The sequence below is a fragment of the Gracilinanus agilis genome, chromosome 1, assembly GCF_016433145.1.
Source record: "Gracilinanus agilis isolate LMUSP501 chromosome 1, AgileGrace, whole genome shotgun sequence".
NCBI lineage: Eukaryota > Metazoa > Chordata > Mammalia > Didelphimorphia > Didelphidae > Gracilinanus > Gracilinanus agilis.
Window position 1 is genome coordinate 797,745,992 of NC_058130.1, and position 22,957 is coordinate 797,768,948.

At 44.9% G+C, this 22,957-nt stretch overlaps 1 protein-coding gene across 1 annotated transcript in view; it reads right to left on the reverse strand.

The window, feature by feature from the left end:
- Nucleotides 1-3,828: 3,828 nt before the first annotated feature.
- Nucleotides 3,829-22,957, reverse strand: part of LOC123230571 (zinc finger protein 2 homolog) — a gene marked incomplete at its 5' end in the record, with an annotated part of 109,304 nt that continues 90,175 nt past the window's right edge. Inside the window, 2 exons of the mRNA XM_044656705.1 lie at nt 3,829-4,035; nt 4,357-4,510. Of these exons, the coding sequence (XP_044512640.1) occupies nt 3,829-4,035; nt 4,357-4,510 (361 nt within the window). The remainder of the gene's footprint in view (nt 4,036-4,356; nt 4,511-22,957) is intronic.

Consider the following 22,957-nt stretch of genomic DNA (forward strand, 5'->3'; position numbering starts at 1 on the left):
AATTCATCCCTTCACCTGTCCCTACCTCTTATCCTTCTGCCCCTCCCTGCCCAGATCCTCCCCTTACCTACCCCATTGAAGATCAAAAATTGAGCCTACAGACAGGAATACAAAATAATCCGGCTGAACCGTAACCCCCTGGAGTTAATACCCACATTTAATAGGAGTGGGGATGCAGTTTCCCTTAGGCACTAATCACCATTCACCCCCCAGGATATGGAGAGATTCAAACAAGACAGTCCTTCTTTTGAAGAGGAACCAATGGTAGTAATCAAAGAACTAGAGGTTATCTTTCACACATATGACCCTGGATGGGTGGATGTTGAAAACCTACTATAAGCCTTTTTGAGAGAATGGGAGAAAAATAATATGATTTCTCTTGTTTATCAGGCCCAAGGAAGGAAAGCAATTAATTGGCCACTTGATAGTCCCTGACTCAAGGCTGTGCATGAGGTAGGGGAAGAGCCTGGTCCCGCCTGTTCCCTAAGAGGTCCTCCTAAGATTGTGAACCCATTTATACTGTTCTTTCTGCCACCCTCATTCCTGGAGGAGGCTGCAGAGGCCAGACAGTCCCTCCAAGATCAGAGGGAAGAGGGGGGCCCTCTGAGGCCTCAGGGAGATGGAGGAGGTCAAGACTGACTGGTAAAGAAGTCGCGACAAAAGGGTTCTGAGCCATCCTGATCCAGAAGCTCCTATTCCTCACCTCAAGAGAGCCCCGGAGTCCCCCCAACCTCCTCTCTTTGCCTCTAGGAACCCGTCAGGACCCATGATGGGGCCTCAGAGCCAAGGGGGGCATCTGCAGACTTCGGCCTCCTTTCCCAGCCATCCAATGGAGGCAGACGTGGCTCAGAGACAACTTGGCCCAGTCTGCTTCTCTCCTGCCCCTCCCTGTGTCTGCACACCTTCATGTACCCATTATTCTGGCTTCCTCTTCCTCTCAGACGCCCCCTTTCCTCTCCCAGGGAGCTAACCAGGCCCCACACCCAATCCTGCTCTGCTGCAGCCCCTGGAGGATGGGGGCCATCCATGCCCTGAGGCCCCCCCAGCCCAGCCCAGGAAGTTGTGCCTGCTGGAGCTCAGTGTCCTCCCCTATCCAATGGGCTACAGGAGGAGAGGTCAAAGCTGCCCAGCCTCTCTGCCCAGAAAGCCCCAAAAGTGTTAGGAAGAGGCCTCCAAGTCTGAACAGCCTGAGCCCGGCAGCCCTGCAGACAGACATACAGACATCCCCAAAATGTCCTCTGTTCATCTGAGCTCAGCAGCTGCTGCTGCCTTCTGTGGCCTCACAAAGGGCAGGAGGTTCCTTCCTGGGCCTCCCCCAGGCCTCTGAAGGGTCTTTGCACCTCCTGGGCTGGGGAGGTGTTGAAGGAGACCCTCCTCAGCTGGCCCAGAGTCCCAGGAGACCCAGAGGAGTCAGCTCTGTGTCCCCCCAGATCCTCTCTGGACCCCCTTCCCCACAGCCCCTAGGGCTCAGGCTCTTCTACTCTGGTTTCCACAGAGGGGGAAACTGAGGCAAAGGTTGGGGAAGGGTCATGGCCAGGCTCCCCCTGTTGGGCAGTGTCTGAGGCCACGTTTGAGCTGTTACGATTTAAAATGATAAAGACTGATAGTATAAGAGAAATTAATAATAATAATAATAATAATAGACCATGCGCCTGGTAAAAACTCTTCAAAGTTACCGCCAGTGCCCGTCAGCACTATGTAGCCTAAAAAAAGAGAGACCTTCTCAAGCCCGACCTTCGAATTTAAGGTGCCCTATACATGGGGGTGTCTGATGTCCCCACGTCCAAAACCAGAACCCGGAAACCCATTGGATCACGGGGAATGTAGTCTCAAAGTCCCCACGTGTCCACAGGAAGTTTGTAAGATACTTTTAAATGGCACCTCCTTGAATTCCAAACACACATTTCCCCTGAGATCCGGCAAAAAAAGGTTGGCCCTTTTTCTTCCCTGGATCTGTAAACATAGTCGACTTCTAAATTTTGGGAATTTGGGGGATAAAAGAAATAGATGAACAAATGGATAAACTAACCGCATTGACAAAAAACCCATTTGGGGAAGTCCCCTATTGGCATAATAGTGTACATTCAAAACAAATGCATCCAACTCGTTCAGCTCCCCAGAGTTCAAATCAACTGCACCCAAAGTTCAATTTGGATCTTCATGGTCCAGTGAAGGGTCTTTAGGCATCTTTTTGGTGCCTCCACCAAACAGGTTTATTGTCTGGATTCTGGGGAGATGGCAAAATCCTTATCCTGAAATTATTCTCAAAAGAATTTAAAGATCTTGGGGGTTCCAGGCCCAGGAAGGCAGCCCCTCAGTCACCTGATTCCTCCTCCTGGGGATGGGGTTGGCCCCTCCTTGGGGGAATCCTCAGGGTCCCCCCAAAACAGAAGGAGCAGCAGGATGTTCAGAGATCCCTGCGGGAGGGGGACCTGGACTATCAGCAGCTGCCCTCTGCCTCAGTTTCCTTCTCTGTCCCAAGGGAGCCTCCTAATGCCACCTCTCCAGGCCCTGGGGAGCAGAGATCCATGGATTGATCAGTCAGTCAGTCAGTCAGTCAATAGACACTTATTAGGCACCTGCTGTGTGCCAGGCCTTAGCCTGAGGCAGCTTCCAGTCTGAGGAAGAAGCAGCTGCCAGGGCAGGAAGGGGAAATGGGGGCGGGGCGAGAAGGCTGCAGGCCTCTGTCCACCCTCCCCACCCCCCAACCCCTGAACAATTCCTATGACTCCTCCCCCATTAAGTCTCTACAGCAGGGGCCCACGTGGGACTCCATTTCCCAGAGTGCCTCAGTCACGACATCATGCAGGCAGGTCTTGGCCCTCCGCTGTGGAAGACTCCATTTCCCAGAATGCCGGTTTCCTGACTCCTCCCTACCCTTGGCTCCTCCCCTCTCTGGCCCTCGGGGCATATTGGGAAATTTTTGTGGGCCATCTCTTCTCCTGGAAGCTGCATATCTGTGCTTCTCGGACCTTTCCTGGTGAGAGGGGGAGGGGCGGCCCGGGCTCCCCCCTTTGGCTCCTCAGACTTTCTGCTCCAGCACTCCTGCGGGGCGGGAAGACCCTGGTGGACCAGGGCCGGCTTTCTGAGCTTGTGCGCATGTGCAGCCAGAGAGGCGGGGCCGGAGCCCGGGGCCAGTGTAAGTGCTTGTGGTGGGGGAGGGATTCAAGAAAGCAGCTGGAGGAGGGGGGTGCAGTCACAGGCTGGGGGAGGGGCTGGTCCTACCCCTCCCCCAGGGGGACATCCAGGTCAGAAGAGACCAAGGGGAGAAGCAGCCCACGGGATCCTGGTCAGGGGGCAGCGGGGGTGGGGGGTGCCCGTGCCCACATGCCATAGGAGGAGCCCTGACTCGGCACTGGAGAAATGCCAGCACGCTCCCCGCTCCCACTTGATGCCCGGCTCCCCCTGCGGCCCCCCCATTTGATGCAAGTATTTAGGTATATAAATTTTCCGCTACGTAAAAAAGAATAAGTTACTGAACCTTGTTGTGTGCAATTCCCTTCTAAGAGAACATTCTGCTGCTGGCCAAACAAACGCCCTCAGATCTGTAGCACATGTGACGAGCTTTATTAATACTCACTTGAAGTAAAAGAAACACAAGAACAAAAGGAAACCTGAGTGAAGAAAAGCTTGGCCAGCTGCATTCACAGGAAAAGGAAAAAAGAGAGGCCGGGCCACGCCCCATCTTTATATCCAAAACGGAAGGACGTAACGTGGGAAAGAGAGTGGGATGCTGGGAGTCAGAGTTCTGGGGAGCAAACCCTCATTATACAGACCCAAACAGCGGGGCGGGGGCGGGGCGCTCCCCGCAGACCCGCCCGCACCTCGTCAGTGCTGGGAAGCTCCAATATGGTATTCGGTGATGCGCAGGGAGGTCGCTGGCATAGGTGGTTCGTGCCTGTGTTTGGGCGCCACGGTTAGGCACGTCCAGCAGCTTGAACTGCCGGGACTCGGGTTACAGGATTCCTCTCGCCAGTCAGAAAATGCCTTCCAGGCCGAGGTCTGAGTGTGACACCGTCTCAGAGAACGCACAGCCTGGAGAGCGCCAAGAGTCGCCTGTTGGAAACAGCGCTCTGGCCCGAGATCCTTACGTGGATTCGAACCCAGCGTCACAGCCGGGCGTTCCTATTCCTGCCAGACAACTCCTTTAGTGTCATCTCTAGCGACGGAAATCTGTATCATAGAAGCTTTTCCGTGTTTCCCCCGACTTCAGACAGCCCTGACAGGAGCTGGTCAGGCTGGACAGAAACCTGCCTGGACGGGGACAACATGCAGAAGCCGAGGTTGCCGGAGAAGGAGGAGGAACCTGCTGTGGCTCCCCGTTTGGAGGATCACAAATCAGATAAACATCGTTACGTAAAAGAATCGAACCCTGACCAGCTTTCTTCCAGGCACAGACAGTGTGGAGGGTGTTGGGCTCCCTGTCAGTGGGCAGCAGCTGCTGTGGGACACCAGCAGCCACTTGGCTGAGTCAGCAGCGATGCTGGTGCTGTTGGTGGCCCGGAGTGGGCTGCAGAGGTTCAGGGCTCAGCACCCGCCTGCTTCCATCCTTCAATGGAGTGACGTGTATCTGCCTGGGAGGACAGGTGTGGAGGGCAGAGATTTCTTCTGAAAATGTCTAAAGTTATCAGAGCAGCATCCTTTACTGTGGGCAGGACGGCAAGAGAGAAAACACGAGTTAAATCCTCTCACCAGGGAAGAACTTACTCACTTGGGGTTTCTTTTCTTTTTTAACCCTCACCTTCTGTCTTAGAATCAATACTATGTATTGGTTCCTAGACAGAAGAGCGGTAAGGTCTAGGCAATGGAGGTGAAGTGACTTGCCCAGGGTCACACAGCTAGGACGTGTCTGAGGGCAGATTTGAACCCAGGACCTCCCGTCTCTGGACCTGATTCTCCATCCACTGAGCCACTTAACTGAGCTTTCTTTAACTGTGTCTTTAAGCCAACAAAGCAAAAAGAAGAATATCACTTTGTAGACTTGGAAAAAAATCTCTGTTCTTAATGAGGATGTTTCAGATGGTTCAGATTATACAGATCACTCTAGGGCGAGTTGTCGGCAAGGCAAAAAGCAGGAGAAAATTCCAAAAGTACCCATTGAAAGAGTAGAAAAAGAGTATCCAGACAAAGATCTCCTCGTGACTGTTCCAGCACATTCCTTCTGAGTAACTTGTGGCTTTTCTCTGTAATGGTGGATTATCGACTTCATGATCAAGGACCCAACAGACAACTATAACAGAACTCAAGACTCAAAATAATGTCCGTGGCAGCCCCAAAAGCTGGCAAATCTTACCCATCACAGTTTAGAGCAGAAATTTTTCCAGGATTCATATGCAGAGAATCTATTTCATCCCACAAGTCTCATTTGATTTTCTTTTCGTTAGAACTCATCCTGGCATCAGGATCAGCTATTAGAAATCATGACTCTGGGGGCAGCTGGGTGGCTCAGTGGATAGAGAGCCAGGCCTAGAGACGGGAGGTCCTAGGTTCAAATCCGGCCTCAGACACTTCCCAGCTGGGTGACCCTGGGCAAGTCACTTGACCCCCATTGCCCACCCTTACCACTCTTCCACCAAGGAGCCAATACACAGAAGTTAAGGGTTTAAAAAAGAAAAAAAGAAAAAAAAAAGAAATCATGACTGAAAACTCCTCCTGGTTTCCTTGTTATTCTTTCATTGAAAAAGTAATGTGAACCTTTAATATAGTCTGTGAACCTCCTTAAGAACTTCTTTAAAATGCTTGATTGGCGAATGTAATGGACTTCTGTAATGGCAGCAATGCAATGACCCAGGACAATTCTGAGGGATTTATGGAAAAGATGCTACCCACATTCAGAGGAAGAACTACAGGAGAGGAAACACAGAAGAAAAACAACTGCTTGAACACATGGTTTGATGCGGACATGATTAGGGATGTAGACCTGAAAGGACCACACCAATGCAACTATCAATAATATGTAAATAAGTCTTGATTGATCACACATGTTTAAAACCAGTAGAAATGCACATTGGATATGGGGGTGGGGATTGAAGGGGGGGTGGTGAAGGGGAAAGTAAAAACATGAATCATGGAACCATGGAAAATTTTTCTAAAAAAATAAAATATTAAAAAAAATGCTTGATTGGAAGATCCTTTCAGCTCCTGCTTGCAAATCATGACATGCTGAGGCCTGGCAATTTTATAAAGTTAAGCCTTCCCAGGCATGACCAAAGGTTTTGTGATTTAAGATTGCAGTGATTTAAGATTGCATTTTCATCTGTGAAGTGTTGATTTTACTTCCTCAGTGGCTACTTAAGGTCATGTTTTTTTAAAGAGTTCACTTAGAATTACATTTTTTTATTCATAACCACCCCTAAGTGTGATGATTCTGTGGTTATATTTTAGATTTCTGATCATCTTTCTTGGGTCTGTACTATGTTCAAATTTCTGTTTTGATGTAATTTAGGACTACGTTTTTCTGTTCATTCTCTTTGTAAGTGTTATAAAGTCACTTTAACTGTTGCACATTTTCTGTACACTTGACCATAGTTACATCATGTTCCTATTTACTCTTCTTTTATTTTAAACATCAATCCGATCAGCAGTAGAGATAAATATATCTGAGTCTGATCTAAAAAGAGATTGAAATGATAGTTTCTTCATATGATAGAATTTGTAACATGAATGAAACACCTGTTAGAGAAGAGATTAAGGTCTGTATCTTTGAAGAAATGAGTAGAAAAAGGGAGGCTAAAGGTAAAAGCTTTGAAATTTCTTCCCATATAAAGATTTTACCTTTTTGATGTAGTATTTTATACCTATTGTAGGATTAGGGAAACTTTAAGATGTCAGGGGTCAGTAGTGATGAAGTCTCCCTAATCCCAGGTCTTTGGAGAGACACACCCACACAGACAGGCTTGACTGAAAGGGAGAGGCAGGAGCTTGTGGAAGTGCTCCTTCACCTCCCCCCTCCCACTAAGCAGTTGGAAAGTCAGTTAACAGTTTGGTAATGGTGGACAATCTGGGTGGATAACTTCTGGACCAAAATGGTAATTGGGGAAAGGCTAAACTCCTTATGATGATTTCTTTCTCTGAATTATTTACCCACAGGATAGAATTGGTGGTTTGATGTCTTAAAAGCTCACTGGCTCAGAGATTAGTATTAACTTCAGGGACACCAGTAAGAGGAATTTTGGCTTATGGAGGTTGTGAGTATATCCCCAAAATATCTATATCCAGACACTGTTCCTAGTTGATAAGGATTTAATGATATCAGGAAATGGGAGGGAGGAATATGGTTTAGGGTTGATAGATAAGGAGAAACTATATAAACCAGCTATGTCAAAAGCAGCCCCTCCCCCAAAGGGGGAAAAGTATGTTGAATGATTGATCTGCTCTCTAATCCTATAAATATTCTTCTTCAAAACCTAGATAGCTAAACTAAGGTAGACTGTGGTATTGTTTGAAGGTCTAACAAAAGTAAAACAGCTTTGGCTGTCAGAGACTGAATGGCTCAGCTCAGAGCCACACAGTTTGCAGAGACAGCAGCCACATCAGGATCAGGACCCAGAACCCAAGACCCAAGACCCTGCAAGCCAGGTGTCCTGCCTTTTTATACCAGGACTCCAACTGCCTTTAACTGCCCCCTCTCTTAGAGTTCTGGGGGGCACTATGGAATTCTGTGCTGCAGCTTGAACCCCTCGTAGCCATATGGATCCCACACACGGAAGTCTCTCATTTAGTATTGTGAGGGATGCTTTTATCCTTGACATTTAATTGAACAAAATGGTTGAATGAATTAAAAGACAGAAATCCTTAGACTTAATCTTCAAAGAATCATAGTGTTAATCTCAGCCATTAAAAGGGTTTTAAATTGTTAAACATATCATGATTGTTCTCCATCCTGGTAAATTAAAATAAGACTTCATCTCTGGTTTTTACTTTGAAAATAATCTTCTAAATGGAATCATCCCTTAGTAAAATAGCCAGCCTGCTGATAGAAGATGTGGTAGGTTTATGAATTGAGACAACAATCAAGCCCTGTTATCAACTCTGGGAGGGAGAAGTTGTTTTGAGATCTACAAGCAATTAACATATATAATATATATATGTATACATATATATATATATATATAATACAAGCTAGTATACAGATAAGAGACAGTCTTGTATTACTAAGTGCTGAATTCAATACAATAATTCAACAATCTGTAATATTAGAAATGTATTACCATTCTTATAGAAAGAAGAGGTAGTTAAGCATGTGTGGAGTGGAATTTGCAGGGGGAGGGGACCCTGCACCCCCTGAAATCACTCTAATGGGCAGACAGGAGACTTAGATAGATGCTAGCAGAGAAAATGCAGCCTTTATTTAGGAAAAGGGAGAGGTCAAGAGCACAGCCTTGACCTTGAGTGATCTCTTAGCAGCAGAGCCCAAAGATGTTCACATGAATTCAGAATTTATAGGGATTTAACACTGTACTTTTGTTCATCTCACCCTCCACCTGTGTATAACACAATGTTTGTGTATATTATATTGCTTTTTCTTGTTCTCCCCTTCTTAAGTTTTTCCCAGAGCTTTCAAACTGATGGGAGAATTCCTTAAGTTTCCCATTTCTGAGTTGAGTCAGAATTTAGACATGTCCAAGGTCTTTTAGGCTGAAACATTTAGGATGTGTAGACGGTTAGAACTTGTATTAAGACACTTCCCATGGGAAGTGGGACACTGTTCCCATGTGGAGGGAAGGAGAGGGTTTTGCCACATTAGAAAAGTGTATTAAAGGTCTATATTTATGTAGTGTGTGTGTGTGCGTATAGCTACTTGGAAAGATGGATTTCACTACTCTTCCTAAGGAGAGTTTGGTATCTTCTTTCTGAAAGGAACCTCACTCTCACTCATTTTCTATAGGAAGTTGCCAGTCTATGATTACTAATACTGATTGATGTATGCTGGAGGATAATGCACAATTTCATCTCATACAAGCACTGAGATTCTTCAAGGAAAAGTGTTTACAGGTTCTTTTACTTATTTAGAATACTGACATTAAAAAAGGAGAAAGTTTAAGTCTATAAATTTAAGATGTAACGTCTTATCAATTTGTTTGGAATACTGTTACAAGATATACTTTTAGAATAAGAATGTCATTGCATTGGTTGAATGTAAAAATGAGTGTAATTGGTACAAACTGCATATATCAGGGATTTTATTTAACCATAAGAACTTAACTCAGTTTACCAATTTATACTGTGGGCTAAAGAAATGTCTGGCATGCAATGGATAAAGCAACATGCTAAGATACTGGGTTTAAAGAGGGCAGTCTTTTTTTTAATCCTTGAGTCTTTGGGGCTAGAGAATTCCCCTATCACCTTTCTACATTTCCCTCTTTACTACCTCTACCCTGTTGTAATAAAGCTAGTAAAAAGCTGGTAACAGCCTCCTAACTACAGTTAATTTTATAAGTAGTGACTACAATAATTCTTTTTTAACTTATATATTTAGTCAAACCATTTTTAACCCTTACATATCTCTTAGCCAGAACCATACTGTTTTGATGATGACTGCTTTATTGTATGGTTTAAGATCTGGTACTGTTAGGTCACCATCCTTGACATTATTTTTCATTAGTTCCCTTGATATTCTTGATTTTTTGTTCTTCTAGATCAGTGGTTCCCAAATTTTTTTAGCCTACCGCCCCCTTTCCAGAAAAAATATTACTTAGCTTCCCCTGGAAATTACGAAACTATTTATTGAACTCAGAATAGAATGTGATACAAAAAAAGTGTGGCCATCACCACCTCCCTGGATCGCTGCAGCACCCACCAGGGGGTGGTAGCACCCACTTTGGGAATCACTGCTCTAGATGAACTTTGTTATAATTTTTTCTAATTCTATAAAAAAATTTTTGGTAGTTTGATAGCTGTGGCACTGAAGAAGTAGATCAATTTGGGTAGGGTTGTCATTTTTATTCTGCTAGCTTGTCCTACACATTTTTCTATCTTTTAGATTTTGGAGGATGCCAACTGACCATATTAAATGACCAGTCAATTAATAAATTATTTAAAATGTAGAAACTCTGCCTCTTGAGAATTCTAATCATTATACTGTCGGTGGCTTTCTTTTGAAATAGCTCAGTCAACAAAACATATAGTAAAATGATTAACAACCCTTCTTTTCCTCATTATATTCATCTTTTTATGTAACTAAATATAAAATGATGGAATATATTCCAGTAACAAATGTTATTCATCATGAATCAAAGACAGAATGTTTTGGCTATGGCACATTATACCCATTGGTTCCCAAAATTCTCAATTAAACATGAGGCTGCTTCTTCACTTAAGTAGAATCAAGAAGCCTCTTTATGCTTTCATCTAAATAAGAGTGTTTCAGCCTTTTAGGAAATCAGATAGAGAATTCCTTTTCCTTTGTTTTCTACTCACAGATCACTGGTAATACTTTGCCCTTAGAATACACAGTACGTGCTACCTTCTCAGAAACTCTTCAGAAAGAGTTCTTACCAGATCAACTCTTAACACTTCTTTTTTTTTTTTTTGGTGGTCAATTTATCTATTTATTAGTGTTTTGAATATTTTCCCATAGTTACATGTTTCATGTTCTTTCCCTCTCCTCCAACTCCCTCCCCCACCATAGCCAATGCACAATTAACTCTTGACACTTCTAATGAGGAATAATTCCAGATCACCTTATCTTTTTCTCCTCCACAGAATCACATACTTCACTCAGAGGGCAATTCCCAATTTCCTGATGCCACAGGAAAAGCATTTCAAAATAAGACACTTCTCTAGGTTTTACTCTTTACAACATGATTCTCACTTCAGATACAAAATGCCTTTGTCAGTATTCCATTGGGCTCTGAATGACTGGACTCAAGTGCTTGCTCTGACAGCCTTCAAAGTTAGGAGTTTGGCATAAATCCCTTGTGTGCTTCCGTTTCCTCTAGTCAGTGGATGAGGGTTGTACTAGATGAAATCTGAAGGTTCCGCTCTCAATATTGTGACTTTTGCTATTTTAGGGGTCAATAACTTTCAAGGATGTGTCTGTGGCCTTCGCCCAGGAGGAATGGTACCAATTGGACCCTTTTCAGAAAGAGCTGTACCAGGAGGTGATGCTGGAGAATGTGTAGAATGTACTCTTTGTGGGTAAGGACCATTTCCTGTGTGAACTCTGAATCTGCCATTAAGGGAATATCTTTATTCCAATCAAATGTAGAGGATTTTGAGCCTTTGTTAATAATTAAAATGGCAAAGTGTGGAACTCTCTGCAGAGTTCCCCTCCTTTCTGCTTTTCATTAAAAAAATCTTTGAATTATGTGATAGGAAACTGAGATTTTCCTTTCTTGCTCCTGAAATCGTTTCTCCTCTGTTTTAGATGGCTTCAAGTGAAAATTGTAAATCACTGTTACAGATTTACATTCTTGAAGCTAATCTCAGAAGTCATCTAGTCCAGCCTCTAATTAGAACTGAAATTTGTGTGTAAATTCTCTGTTTATACCAAGGCAGCTTTTCCTTGAAGATGGGCATGGAAGGGAACCCTGTACCTGAAAAGTGCATGGATGCTACTCAAGGCAGCCCTTTCCCCCATTGGACTGGGTCTGGTCTTTAGAAAGGTTTCCTGTAATTAAGTATTAATGGAGGAGGTGTAGCAAAAAGGCCACATAGGAGAAGGAAAAGCTGGAACCCCCCTGAGAATCTCAGAGCAACCTTAAACTGTGCTTATATATGACTAGTCTCAGAACAAACATGTAAGAGTGAAGTGACTTTCCTGAGGAAAACAACTTGAAAGTTAGGCAGAAAGAGTATTAGGCAGAAAAGGATAGAAGGAGAACTGGAACTAAAATTCTGCACTGAGGAGTGTAGACCATCCACCACCTTCGATTATTACCCCACGTTCTGTTGTGTGGAGATGCAAAGCATGGAATCCCTGCAAAGGTACAGGGATAGCCTCACCCAGAATTCCAGGGGACCCCCCCTGGAGAACTTTGGGTGAGGGGGCAGTTGAGAAAGGTTGGAGACAGTTAATTTGTGGGAGTGGATGTGAGCAGACACTCTGCTTGCTACTCTTGACTTGGGGTTTCTCCTGAGGTGGCCATTGTAGCATAATCCAGTGGTTTCTACTCATAGGGCTAGCCTGTTTGTTATTATTATTCTTTATTAATATAATTATATAATTACTTAGTGATTAGAGAGTAAGATATGTATCAATAGCAAGAGAGCCAGTTTTAGTTAAGTGCTTCATCCCCTCCAGTGAGGAGGGGGGAAGGGAGGCATCAATTTAACAGTTCAGGGTCTCCTCTCATTATCCTAAAACCTTCATTAACTTCTCTAATTTTCCTTGTTAATTCCTAATATAACTTTTTATCTTCAAATCTGTGCCTGATAATTATTTGGGAAAGATACTCACAACTCAATCTGAACATCTAGTTTGAATCCTGTTGGCTGCCAGTTTAAGAAGGTCTTCTCTGTCCTCATCAGTTAGATTACTAGCTTCAATATACACTTCTAACAGATCTGTGAGGAATATAATTAAAGAAGAAAGAACATCAGTTGGGGTTTCAGCCATAACTGAAACTTACCAGAAGAATCTTATTCCTGTCTTCATTATCATCTGAAGCAGAAGCAGTTAGAGGGGGAGGGGTTTGAGAGCCAGGAGTGTTTAGCCCCCTCCTTTCCTCACTGTAGCCTGTCAATCTCTGGCTCTTGACATAAAGCTCTATTTGGCCCTGACACATTTATCTGCTTCTCCAAACTATCTGTTATTAACATCATAACAGTTCTGAATCTGGCCACAGGCCAAATTCCAGACCCAGGACCCTTCTTAATCCTGCATTATTAATGCATCCCATGTACACCCTGTGGAATGCAAAGGCTTAGCACAAGGCTGTAGTGAGTGTCTAAGTTGACTTTGCCAGTTCAAGCCTGACATGCAGCCCCTAACCTCAGAGCAAAGTAGCTCCCCGTTCTCTGATCCCTGCAAGCCATCAGTCTCCCTAGAAGAAACTAAATCAGCAGCTTTCAGAGCACCCAGCCCATGGCCTATGTTACTACCTTGGAAGAAATGAAAGTTGCAGAAAACCAGAACTACAACTGAGGAAAGCAGCAAGGAAAAACTGAAGTTTAGGAGAATGTCCCCTCTACCCCAAGAACAGAGATAGAAGTCAAAGTGGGGAAAAAAGATCTCAGAAAATGAGCAAATAGCAAAAAGAAACATCTAAGCGTAGAAAATGTCTTAGGAGTCAGAGAAGAACAAGGCAGAGACTCTGGTGGGGATTGGGATATGAAAGCTTTCACATGAAAAATTTCAAATAATAGTGGGAATTGGTCTCAGGTGCTGGAAGAGTTCAAAAAGGAATTCAAAAATCAAATGAGAGAAGTAGAAGAAAATGGGAAAAAGAAATGAAAGTAATGCAGAAAGAAAATAAGACCTGAAAAAGCCAAATTGATCAAGTGACAAAAGAATCACAAAAATCCAGTGAAGAAAAGAGTTTCTTTAAAAGGAGAGTTGACCAAGTGCAAAAATAGGGTAAAAATATATAATGTAGAAAAGAATTCCAGGAAAGTAAAATGGCCCGAATGGAAAAAAAGAATTCTTCTAAAATTAGAATTGGGCATATAGAACCGGAGGACTTCATGAGACATCCAGAAATCATAAAACAAAATAAAAAGAATTTAATGAGAAGAAAATATAAAATATCTCATTGAAAATAACACCTGCCCTGGAAAAAAGATCCAGGAAAGACATAAGATTTATTAGACTATATGTTTTTTTTAAAACCTTAGATGTCAGATTACAAGAAATTATCAAGGAAAACTGCTTTGATATTCTTGAATCATAGGTTGAAAAAGAAATGGCAAGAATCCACAGATTACCTTCTGTAATAAATCCCCAAATGACAACTTCCGGGAATATTATATCCAAATTGAAGAAATCCTATGTTAAGGTGAAATAACTCAAACTAAGCCACTAAGAAACAATTCAAATATCATAGAGCCCCAGGATTTATTACACAGGATCTGGGACCTTCTACATTAAAGGAACATAATGGTTTGTAATATGAGATTCTGGAAGGCAAGGAAACTAGTTTTATAACCATGAATTAGCCACCCATCAAGACTGATTGTCTACTTTCAGGGCGAAAAATGGCTATTTAATAAAAGGGAATGTCCAAGCATTCATGAAGAAAAGAGCAGACCAAAACAGAAAAGGTGATGTCCCAATCCAAAATTTAAGAGAAGCATAAAAAGGTAAATAAGAAAGAGAATATTTATAGGACTCCAGAAGGTCCTATTGTTTATATACTTAGTGGAAAGATGATATTTGTAACTCTTAAAATTGCTCTCCTTATCATAGTAGTTATTTGACTGGTGCTTCTTGTTTAAGTTTAACAAATCTTTTTTGCCTAGGGAAGTAGAAAAAAATCAGTTTACTTTCTGCTATCAGAGGAAATATACGTGTGTGTGTGTGTGTGTGTGTGTGTGTGTGCTCCTTCCTTCTGTGTTGATATCATTATTCGTTTTCTTCAGAGGCTGAGACCAGTTTTGAAGTGAAGGAGATGTCTACAAAGCTGAGCCTTTTTGAGGAAGGATCTGGCCCCCAAAGATGCATGAATGAGGGTCCCTGTGACTTCATTTTGAGAGAAATCTGTGACTCTAATATCATGGGGAAAAAACATCCAAAAAGTGACTGTGAATTTTATGATACTGCAGAGAAACTCAGCCAATATTCAGTCCTAAATCAGTATATGAAATTGACTTCAGGAAATGGCTTTTGTCAGGGTAGCAAATATAGAAAAGCATTTTTTGAAGAAGTAGGGCTTGTTCATTCACGTGAGAAACCTGAAATTCCCATGTATCAAGGTAACCTAGGGGGAATGGCCTTTGGCTGGATTTTAGACCTCTTTAGACATCCAAAACATAAAAGTTTAGAGATGTTTTCTCCGAGTGATAAAGGTGACAGATCTTTCACTCAGAATTCTGAGCTTGGAGAACATCAGGGCATCCACACGGGAGAGAAACCTTATGAATGTAAACACTGTGGAAATGTTTTTACCTGGAAGGTGTCTCTCACTGCCATCAAAGAATCCACACTGCAAAGAATCCTTATCAATGTAAACAGTGTGGAAAGGCTTTCACACGGAGGAGCCAACTTGCTGCACATCAGAGAATCCACACTGGAGAGAAACCTTATGAATGTAAATGGTGTGAAAAGGCCTTTTCCTGGAAAGTCTCCCTCACTGCACATCAAAGAATCCACACTGGAGAGAATCCTTATGATTGTAAAGACTGTGAAAAGGCTTTCACACAGAGGGACTCCCTTGCTGTCCATCAGAGAATATACACTGGAGAGAAATCTTATGAATGTAAACAGTGTGGAAAAGCTTTTACTTGGAAGGACTCTCTCACCACACATCAGAGAATCCACACTGGAGAGAATCCTTATCAATGTAAACAGTGTGGAAAGGCTTTCACAGGGAGGAGCAAACTTGCTGCACATCAGAGAATCCATACTGGAGAGAAACCTTATGAATGTAACAGTGTGGAAAGGCTTTCACACAGAGCAGCAAACTGCTGCACATCAGAGAATCCACACTGGAGAGAAACCTTTTGAATGTAAACAGTGTGGAAAGGCTTTCACCTGGGGGGACTCTCTCACTACACATCAGAGAATCCACACTGGAGAGAATCCTTATCAATGTAGACAGAGTGGAAAGACTTTCACACATAGGGAGTTTCTTGGTGCACATCAGAGCATCCACACTGGAAAGAAACCTTATCAATGTAAACAGTGTGGAAGGGCTTTCACAGGGAGGAGCAAATTTGCTGCACATCAGAGAATCCATACTGGAGAGAAACCTTATGAATGTAAACAGTGTGGAAAGGCTTTCACACAGAGTAGCAAACTTGCTGCACATCAAAGAATCCACACCAGAGAAGAAGCCTTATGACTCTTAACAATGTGGAAAGGCTTTTACAAGGAGAGGCTCTCTTGCTAAGCATCAGAGAATCCACACTGGAGACAAACCTAATTGTTTGGAATAAAATCATGCATTATTCTCCAGCATACATTAATTAATATTAGTAATCTTTTATTGGCTTCTTCTATAGTAAATTAGTGAAAATTAGGTACCCTTCAGATGGGAGATACAAATCTCTCCTTATGAAGAGTAGAGACATCCCCCCTCCCCAAGCAGCCTTTTATATGTACATATATACCCTCAATTCATTTATGTGGCCCAGACCCCCCTTTTTCTCTCCTTTTATTATTATAGATTAATAAAATCAATGGATTGATCAAATCTAGTGAGCCTGCAGTCAACCAGTCAGAATCATGGGACACAAGTCCTGGAGTTTAAGGCCAGATTTCCCTATGCACAGGATCCAAGGGCAATGAACATGTGGCCTGATAGGCAGGATCTTCAAGGGCCCAAGTACATTGTTTGGGGTGTACATTACTGGATCACCCTGTGGCTTTCATCCTTCCACCCTGCTCTCCATCTGTGGGTGCATCAACTTTGTTTCTAGGCCCCAAGTACAACTGCATCTGTAGTGTAGTCTCAGGTTCATGATCAGAGATGGAATATAATGGGTCACTCAGTGTTAAAATCATTATCTAGGACAAGATGGAGGCCACTTTGAATGACAACACTGGCAGTTGAGAATCTTGGAATGTTCCCAGGTGCCATGAGCCAAAGGCAAAATTCAGTTGGCCCCAGCCCTATAAATACCCCCAAGTGACAAGGTAGGCTGGCTCATTTTGGAGCAAGGACTTGGGAGGAGGGAGGTAAAGGGTGAAAGGGTAGGCCTGAAACCTATGACCTGTTATCCAACTCAGAGAGCTAGTGATCAATCAACACCATTGATATTAGAGCTGAGAGAGTATACTGATTCATCCATCAACATCATCAAGAGCCTTCCCTAATCTCTGGCTTGGCTGTGGCCAGGTCAGTTAGTGAGAAGGTGAAGAGCCTCCAGTTTCTACAAGCCTAGCAATCTCCAGACTTGATCAACAATTAGATTAATATCCAATCAATTAGCAATAAGGTTCCTAATCTTCAGTCCTGTTACCTTGTTTTCCTTACCCCATCAATTGATTCAATATAGTGTTTTACCAACAAGTACCTTTCCTGAGTGGTTATTATAACAAAGCCCTTGGGAAAGGGAGATCAATACGCAGTGAGATAACAATGTTTCCAATAGCCAGTCAATAGCCCTTATCAACAACTAGTCCAACCTCAGGTTGGGACCTAGAGAGGTTAACCATCCACCCAACCTCTCAGGGGTTCCCAGCCTGGGCAAACTGTTAGAAGGGTACAACTGACAGGCATAAATTATATCAACACCAATTGTGAGAGGAGTGTGTATCTCTCCCTCACAGACTATAGCCATTTTAGGCCTGAGCTCATAATCCCTCCTCTATCCATACTATCTCTGAGATTCACATATATCAGTGATTCCCAAAGTGGGTTCCACCGCCCCCTGGTGGTTGCTGAAGTGATCCAGGGAAGCAGTGATGGCCACAGGTGCATTTATCTTTCCTGTTAATTGCTATTAAAATTTAAAAAAAAATTAATTTCCAGGAGGCTAAGTAATATTTTTTCTGGAAAGGGGGCGGTAGACCAAAAAAGTTTGGGAACTGCTGATATATACAAACTATCCTCAAGATGATCCAGGAGACAGAGTCAGAGATAGATATAGATATTCTGATCAACCATTCATTTCTTTTTAACACCAGCTTTGTCCACAGGGCCCAGGGCATGGCTGGAAGATGAGGAAATCTTGGCTCCCTTCCAGCAAGTCCTCTAGAATTGAGTATTTGTGGCCCTATTGTGGAGCCAGGGGGTCTGGTGAAGCTCAATCTGGTGATGGTAGGATGACGGTGGCACAGTGGTGACCCCGGCTGATTAACCAGAGCACACATTACCATTGGCATGTCCTTGGTTCTGTGAGAGGGGCAATGGGCCACCTTGATCTGGTGATTAGACCATAGTGATCTCACTGGGGAAATTCTTGGACCATATCAGGCAAGCTAGCCAGAGGCTGAAGGAGCCCAGGCTAGAGTGGGGGGGAGGGGAGGGCTGAGGCCAGCTTGGCCTCTTTCACACTGTTCTGGGCAGGGCTGAGTCACGGCTGGTGTTGTCCTTGGAATATTCAGTTGTTATCCCAAGAGGTTGTGGCTCAGGCCCCATGTTTGATCCTGAAGTCCTGAAGAGTCAGTGGTAGACAACCATTCCAACTTTTAACAGGAAGGATAAAGATCCATCATAATCCAGGGTCTGGGTTTTGGCTGCAAGGGCTGGTGCTGAGTCTTAGGACTCATTGACTTTTAACCAGAGCCCTGTTCCTTTACATTGGGATGCATGGGGTCTGGGGCCCTGCGGTAGACTGCTGAGTCTCTAAATGCCATCCTGCTTATTGAGCTTGTGGTCCCCAAAGTAGGGTGACCCCAGGCTCTTTCCACTGTGGTCTTAGACTGGTTCATATAAACAGAATGGACCCCATGGGTTTTCCATGCCAGTGATTAGAACCATTTAGCTCCACAAAAATCAAATTTTGGGGACCTGTTACCCTTCCAGTCTATACAAGAAGGCCTTATATGTATCCTAGGTGGGTTGGATGGAGGGTCAGCTCTGGCCTTGAGGTAGGCACCCAAGAACCATTAAGCAGCTAACAGGGCCCCTGTGGCCGGTAGTGTTGTCTCCTGGCATCCCAGCTGGGACTCTAGCATTTGAAGGTTTGGGGGGCAGCTTAGTCCTTCATATCTGACTTGAGCTTTCTCTCCCAGGACTTCACAGAATTGGGACTTGTACCCTTGCTGAGGCTCCAGGGCCAGAGCCTGGTGACAGTGGGTTGGTGGTATTCTGGATGAGGCTTTTCCATTAACCAGACCCATCAGCATCCCTAACACCAGCTCAGCTCTGGGGGAAGGGACCCAGTGGTGCCTCATCTGTGATGATTAGGGCCTGGTGCTGCTCAGAGCAGGAGTTGGGTGGCTCTATTCTCCTCTTATAGCTGGGGGAAATGGAGCCCCCAGGCAGTGACCCACTTGTCTCCAGTTTGAATCTCTTAGGCTGGCCCCAGTGGAGGAATACAGGCTCTTTGGGGTGGGGCTAGAATGTCCTGGGGTGGAAGGGGACACAGTGGGCATCAGAACCTCTGCCTACTCATTGCACAGGAGAGTTCTCAGGGGCTTCTTTAGAATAGTTCAGGCCTTGTCCAAGGAAACAAAGGTTGGTACCCAGGCATTAGTCCATGGTTTAGGATGGTACAGGTCTGTGCCAACTAGTGAGTGAAGCACCTGAATTAGGGGGTTTGGGACCCTGCCTTTGGGCTCAGGCCTGCTGAGGCCATTGTCTTGTGAGCCCAGATCGATGGAGACACAGATGTGGCCAGAGTCAGCGGCCCCAAGCATCAAGGTCTGGCCATGGGCTGAGGAAGTAAAGATGTACCTTCCCCTGAGAACTAGACCAGAATACTGCCAGTGAGCCCAGAGGATGATGGAGGAAGCTGGTCATTGTTATATTCAAACCCTGAGAAATGTTGGCTTCACCTTGATTGACAAGGGAGGCAGTTGGAGACATTGGAATGTTCCCAGATGCCGTGAGCCAAGGGCAAAAGTCAGTTGGCCTGAGAGTATAAATACCCCAAACAGCCATCTGGGAGGGGTCTTTGACCATTGGTCATTGAGGTCTTTCTCTGAATCTCCCTAGATCTTTAGGTCTCTGGGTCCCTGGGTGGTGAAGGGAAGAAGGGAGGTCTAAGAAGAAGAGAGAGGTAAGATTTGAATACTTCCTGAAGGCTGTCAAGGCTAACATATCACCAAACTGATAATAAGAAAGCTGAGAGGAAATCACCAACACAGCTGCAGCAAGAGCAGACTACTCTTTGGTTTGGCAGTGGCCAAGCTGAACCAGAAGGGTTGTGAAGAACAATAGCTCCAGCTTTACTAAATCAATAGCCTCCAGTCCTGAGTGATTATAGATTATAGATATTAAATTAACAGAGTCTCCAATCTCCAATCCGTATCCTGAATATCTTTTCCCTAATTAAGATCATAGATAAAGTATTTAATAAGTACCTTCCTGAGTGGTCATTATATCATGACCCCTGGGGAGGGAGCAAACACAGTCAGATGAAAAACATGATCCAAGGCTAATTAGAACCCAATATTAATAATTGATCCAACCCCAGGTGGGACCTGAAAGGGTTACCCATCCACCTGGCCATTCGGGGTCCTTCCTGGGAAACTTATTTAGAAGGGGAAATTATAACATCCAGCAAGGGTGATTGGGGTTGATGTTCCCCCATCACCAGCACCTAGGGAGAATACAAAGATACAGTTCCTCCTCACTAGGTATCTATATCCCCTAGAAGGATCCTTTTCCCTTTCTTTATAACATCATTCTCTAGACTTGCCTAACCTCAGTCCTGGGGTAAGTTTCCTAGCAGAAGCTGCCATCCCAGGCAGGCCTGGGCATCCCAAGACCCAGTTCTCTTTCTGGGAAGGAACTATCAGGATTTGGAGATTGTGACGCTGTTCTGGTGCAGGTGTACACACAGCCGGCTTGTAGCAGGGGATGGTGCAATAGATGTGGCCTTGACTTCCAGCCCAGCCACTGGGTGACTAGTTGAGCAGTCCTTGGCCCTTGACCCAAGAGGTAAATGTTTGGGAAATTTGGGGAAGGTGTCTGGATCCCAGGAGGCCTCAGACAGACCCAGGGCAGGGCATAGTGAGAGTAGAGTAGGATTAAGCTGGGACAGACCCCTTCCTCAGAGGTCTGGCAGTGACTGAACATGGCTTTTGTGCTCTATTTAAGAGTTAATTTTTTTCATTGGCGACCATGTTACTTTAGAACTTTCATATTAGCATAAAACCTAAATTTTAAATTCTTATATCTTCAACCTGATGATCCTGGCTGGGGAACTTGAGAGTTGGCCATTGATGAGCCACCATCCTCAGCCCCCCGGAGGCCAAGGCTTGGGTTACTCGGGTACAGTGGCTCTTCCTATCTAATAATGTGTCTAGGCTTCTCTGGGCTAGCTTGTTCTCAGGCAGGTGCCCTGCCTGGTCCTGGGACTGGCCCTGCTAGAATGGAGAAGGAGAGTATGGTTTTGGCCCATTGGTGGGGCTCTGGAAGGACACCATCCCCTGGGCAAAAACCTGCTATTTTACAACTCTCAGCAGAACCTCACTCACGCACATTCCTACATCCTAGAGCAGTGATGGGCAAACTACGGCCAGCAGGGCCAGCTGTGGCCCCCTGAAATCTTCTATCCTAGTCATTAGTAGGGTTTAGTATCACAAAAAACACAAGAATTTCTGATGCTGGACAGCTCCTCAGTCTGCAGGGGAGGCCCAGCCCTGGCTTTGCTCTACTCAGAGTGGCTTTTTGCTTTCCCCATGCTTGGAACTTTGTACACTTTTCAGGGAGACGTCGCCCCCCCCCCCTTTCAGAAAAGTATGACTCAAACGCTTTCTCCACTTCTGATCTCTTTGCTGCGGAAGCTTCCAGGCTCTGTGCACAGCACAGAGAAGGCCCCCTGCTTCCACCAGCTTAATCCCGTTGTTTCCCAAGCTGGGGACCTGGTGACTGGGGTCTTTTTATCCTTGTTCTCAGTTGATGTGAACAGTTTAATAGGAGCAGAACAGGTTCAAAGGCCTCCTAACAAGCCTTATCAGTGAGTGGCTCCCAGTCTGTCAGGGCCCATTTTTATGGTGGTGATTAAAAAGCGGTCTTTATAAATGGAGCAAAAGGCCAGCCGATGAGGAATGAGACAATGGAGGCTCTACCCGCTTTTTTTCTCTGAGCATTTTTTATATTCTTCCGTTTCCTCGTTGGGTAGTTGATTTTCATCGTTGAACAGAGACGACCTCTCTCCTCTGCTTCGCCTCACCATTCCCCTCCAAGAGGCTCATATTGGGAGGCTCAGTCCTGAGCAGGCGCAGTTTCTTTTATCAGTCTGCCTCCCTCGTCCTGACCTCCTGTGGATGCTAATTAACTCACGGGATTCATGAAAGCCCCCTGAAATGAGGTTCACACCAGAAGCACCGGAAGTTTGTTTTTTTAGCCTCGTGTCCCTTTCAAGCCTTGGGCAGAGCAGCTGCTGTTCATTGTGCTAATATAGGGGAGAGCAAAACGTGTGGCTCATCCCCAGGAATGGAAGCTCCATCTTTCCCCTCCGGCTTTGCCTCTCCGATATCCAGGCAGGGAAACTGTTAGAAATCCCGGCACTTCCTTCTTCAGCGCGGAGGTTGTTTCCTCCCACCTCCCCGGCAGTGGAAAGTCTTCTTTAGATGTTATCCTCTGCCGGTGTGACGATCGTTTTCACGGATCTCTCCTGGCCGGGGCTCCCCGTTCACATAAGAACAGTCTGGAATCCGGAGGTCCCAAAGCTTACCAGATCGTCTGGGGCCAATGGAAGGAGGGCCAGGATCCGCTGTAGCAGGTGCAAGCTGAGATTTAGAAAAGGGTTTGTGGAACGCCCGGGAGGGCTCAGTGGGGCGATTTCTTTTACTTCGAGCGATTATTAATGAATCGCATCAAATATAAGGCTTGCAGTTATTGGATATTGATTGTAATCTCACAGATCTGAGGGGCCTTTGTGTGTGGACGGCCCCTCCCCCACCACAAGCACTTACACTGGCCTGGAGGAGGCTGCAGAGACCAGGCGGTTCCCCAAGATCAGAGGGAACAGGGGGGCCCTCTGAGGGCTTGGGGGGACGGAGGAGGTCCAGACTGACCTGTAAAGAAGCCGGGTCAAAAGGGTTCTGAGCTGTCCTGATCCAGAAGCTCCTATTCCTCACCTCAAGAGAGCCCCGGAGTCCCCCCAACCTTTTCTCTTTGCCTCTAGGACCCCGTCAGGGCCCATGACAGGGTCTCAGAGTTAAAGGGGGGCATCTGCAGACTTCGGCCTCCTTTCCCAGCCATCCAATGGAGGCAGATGAGGCTCAGAGACGCCTTGG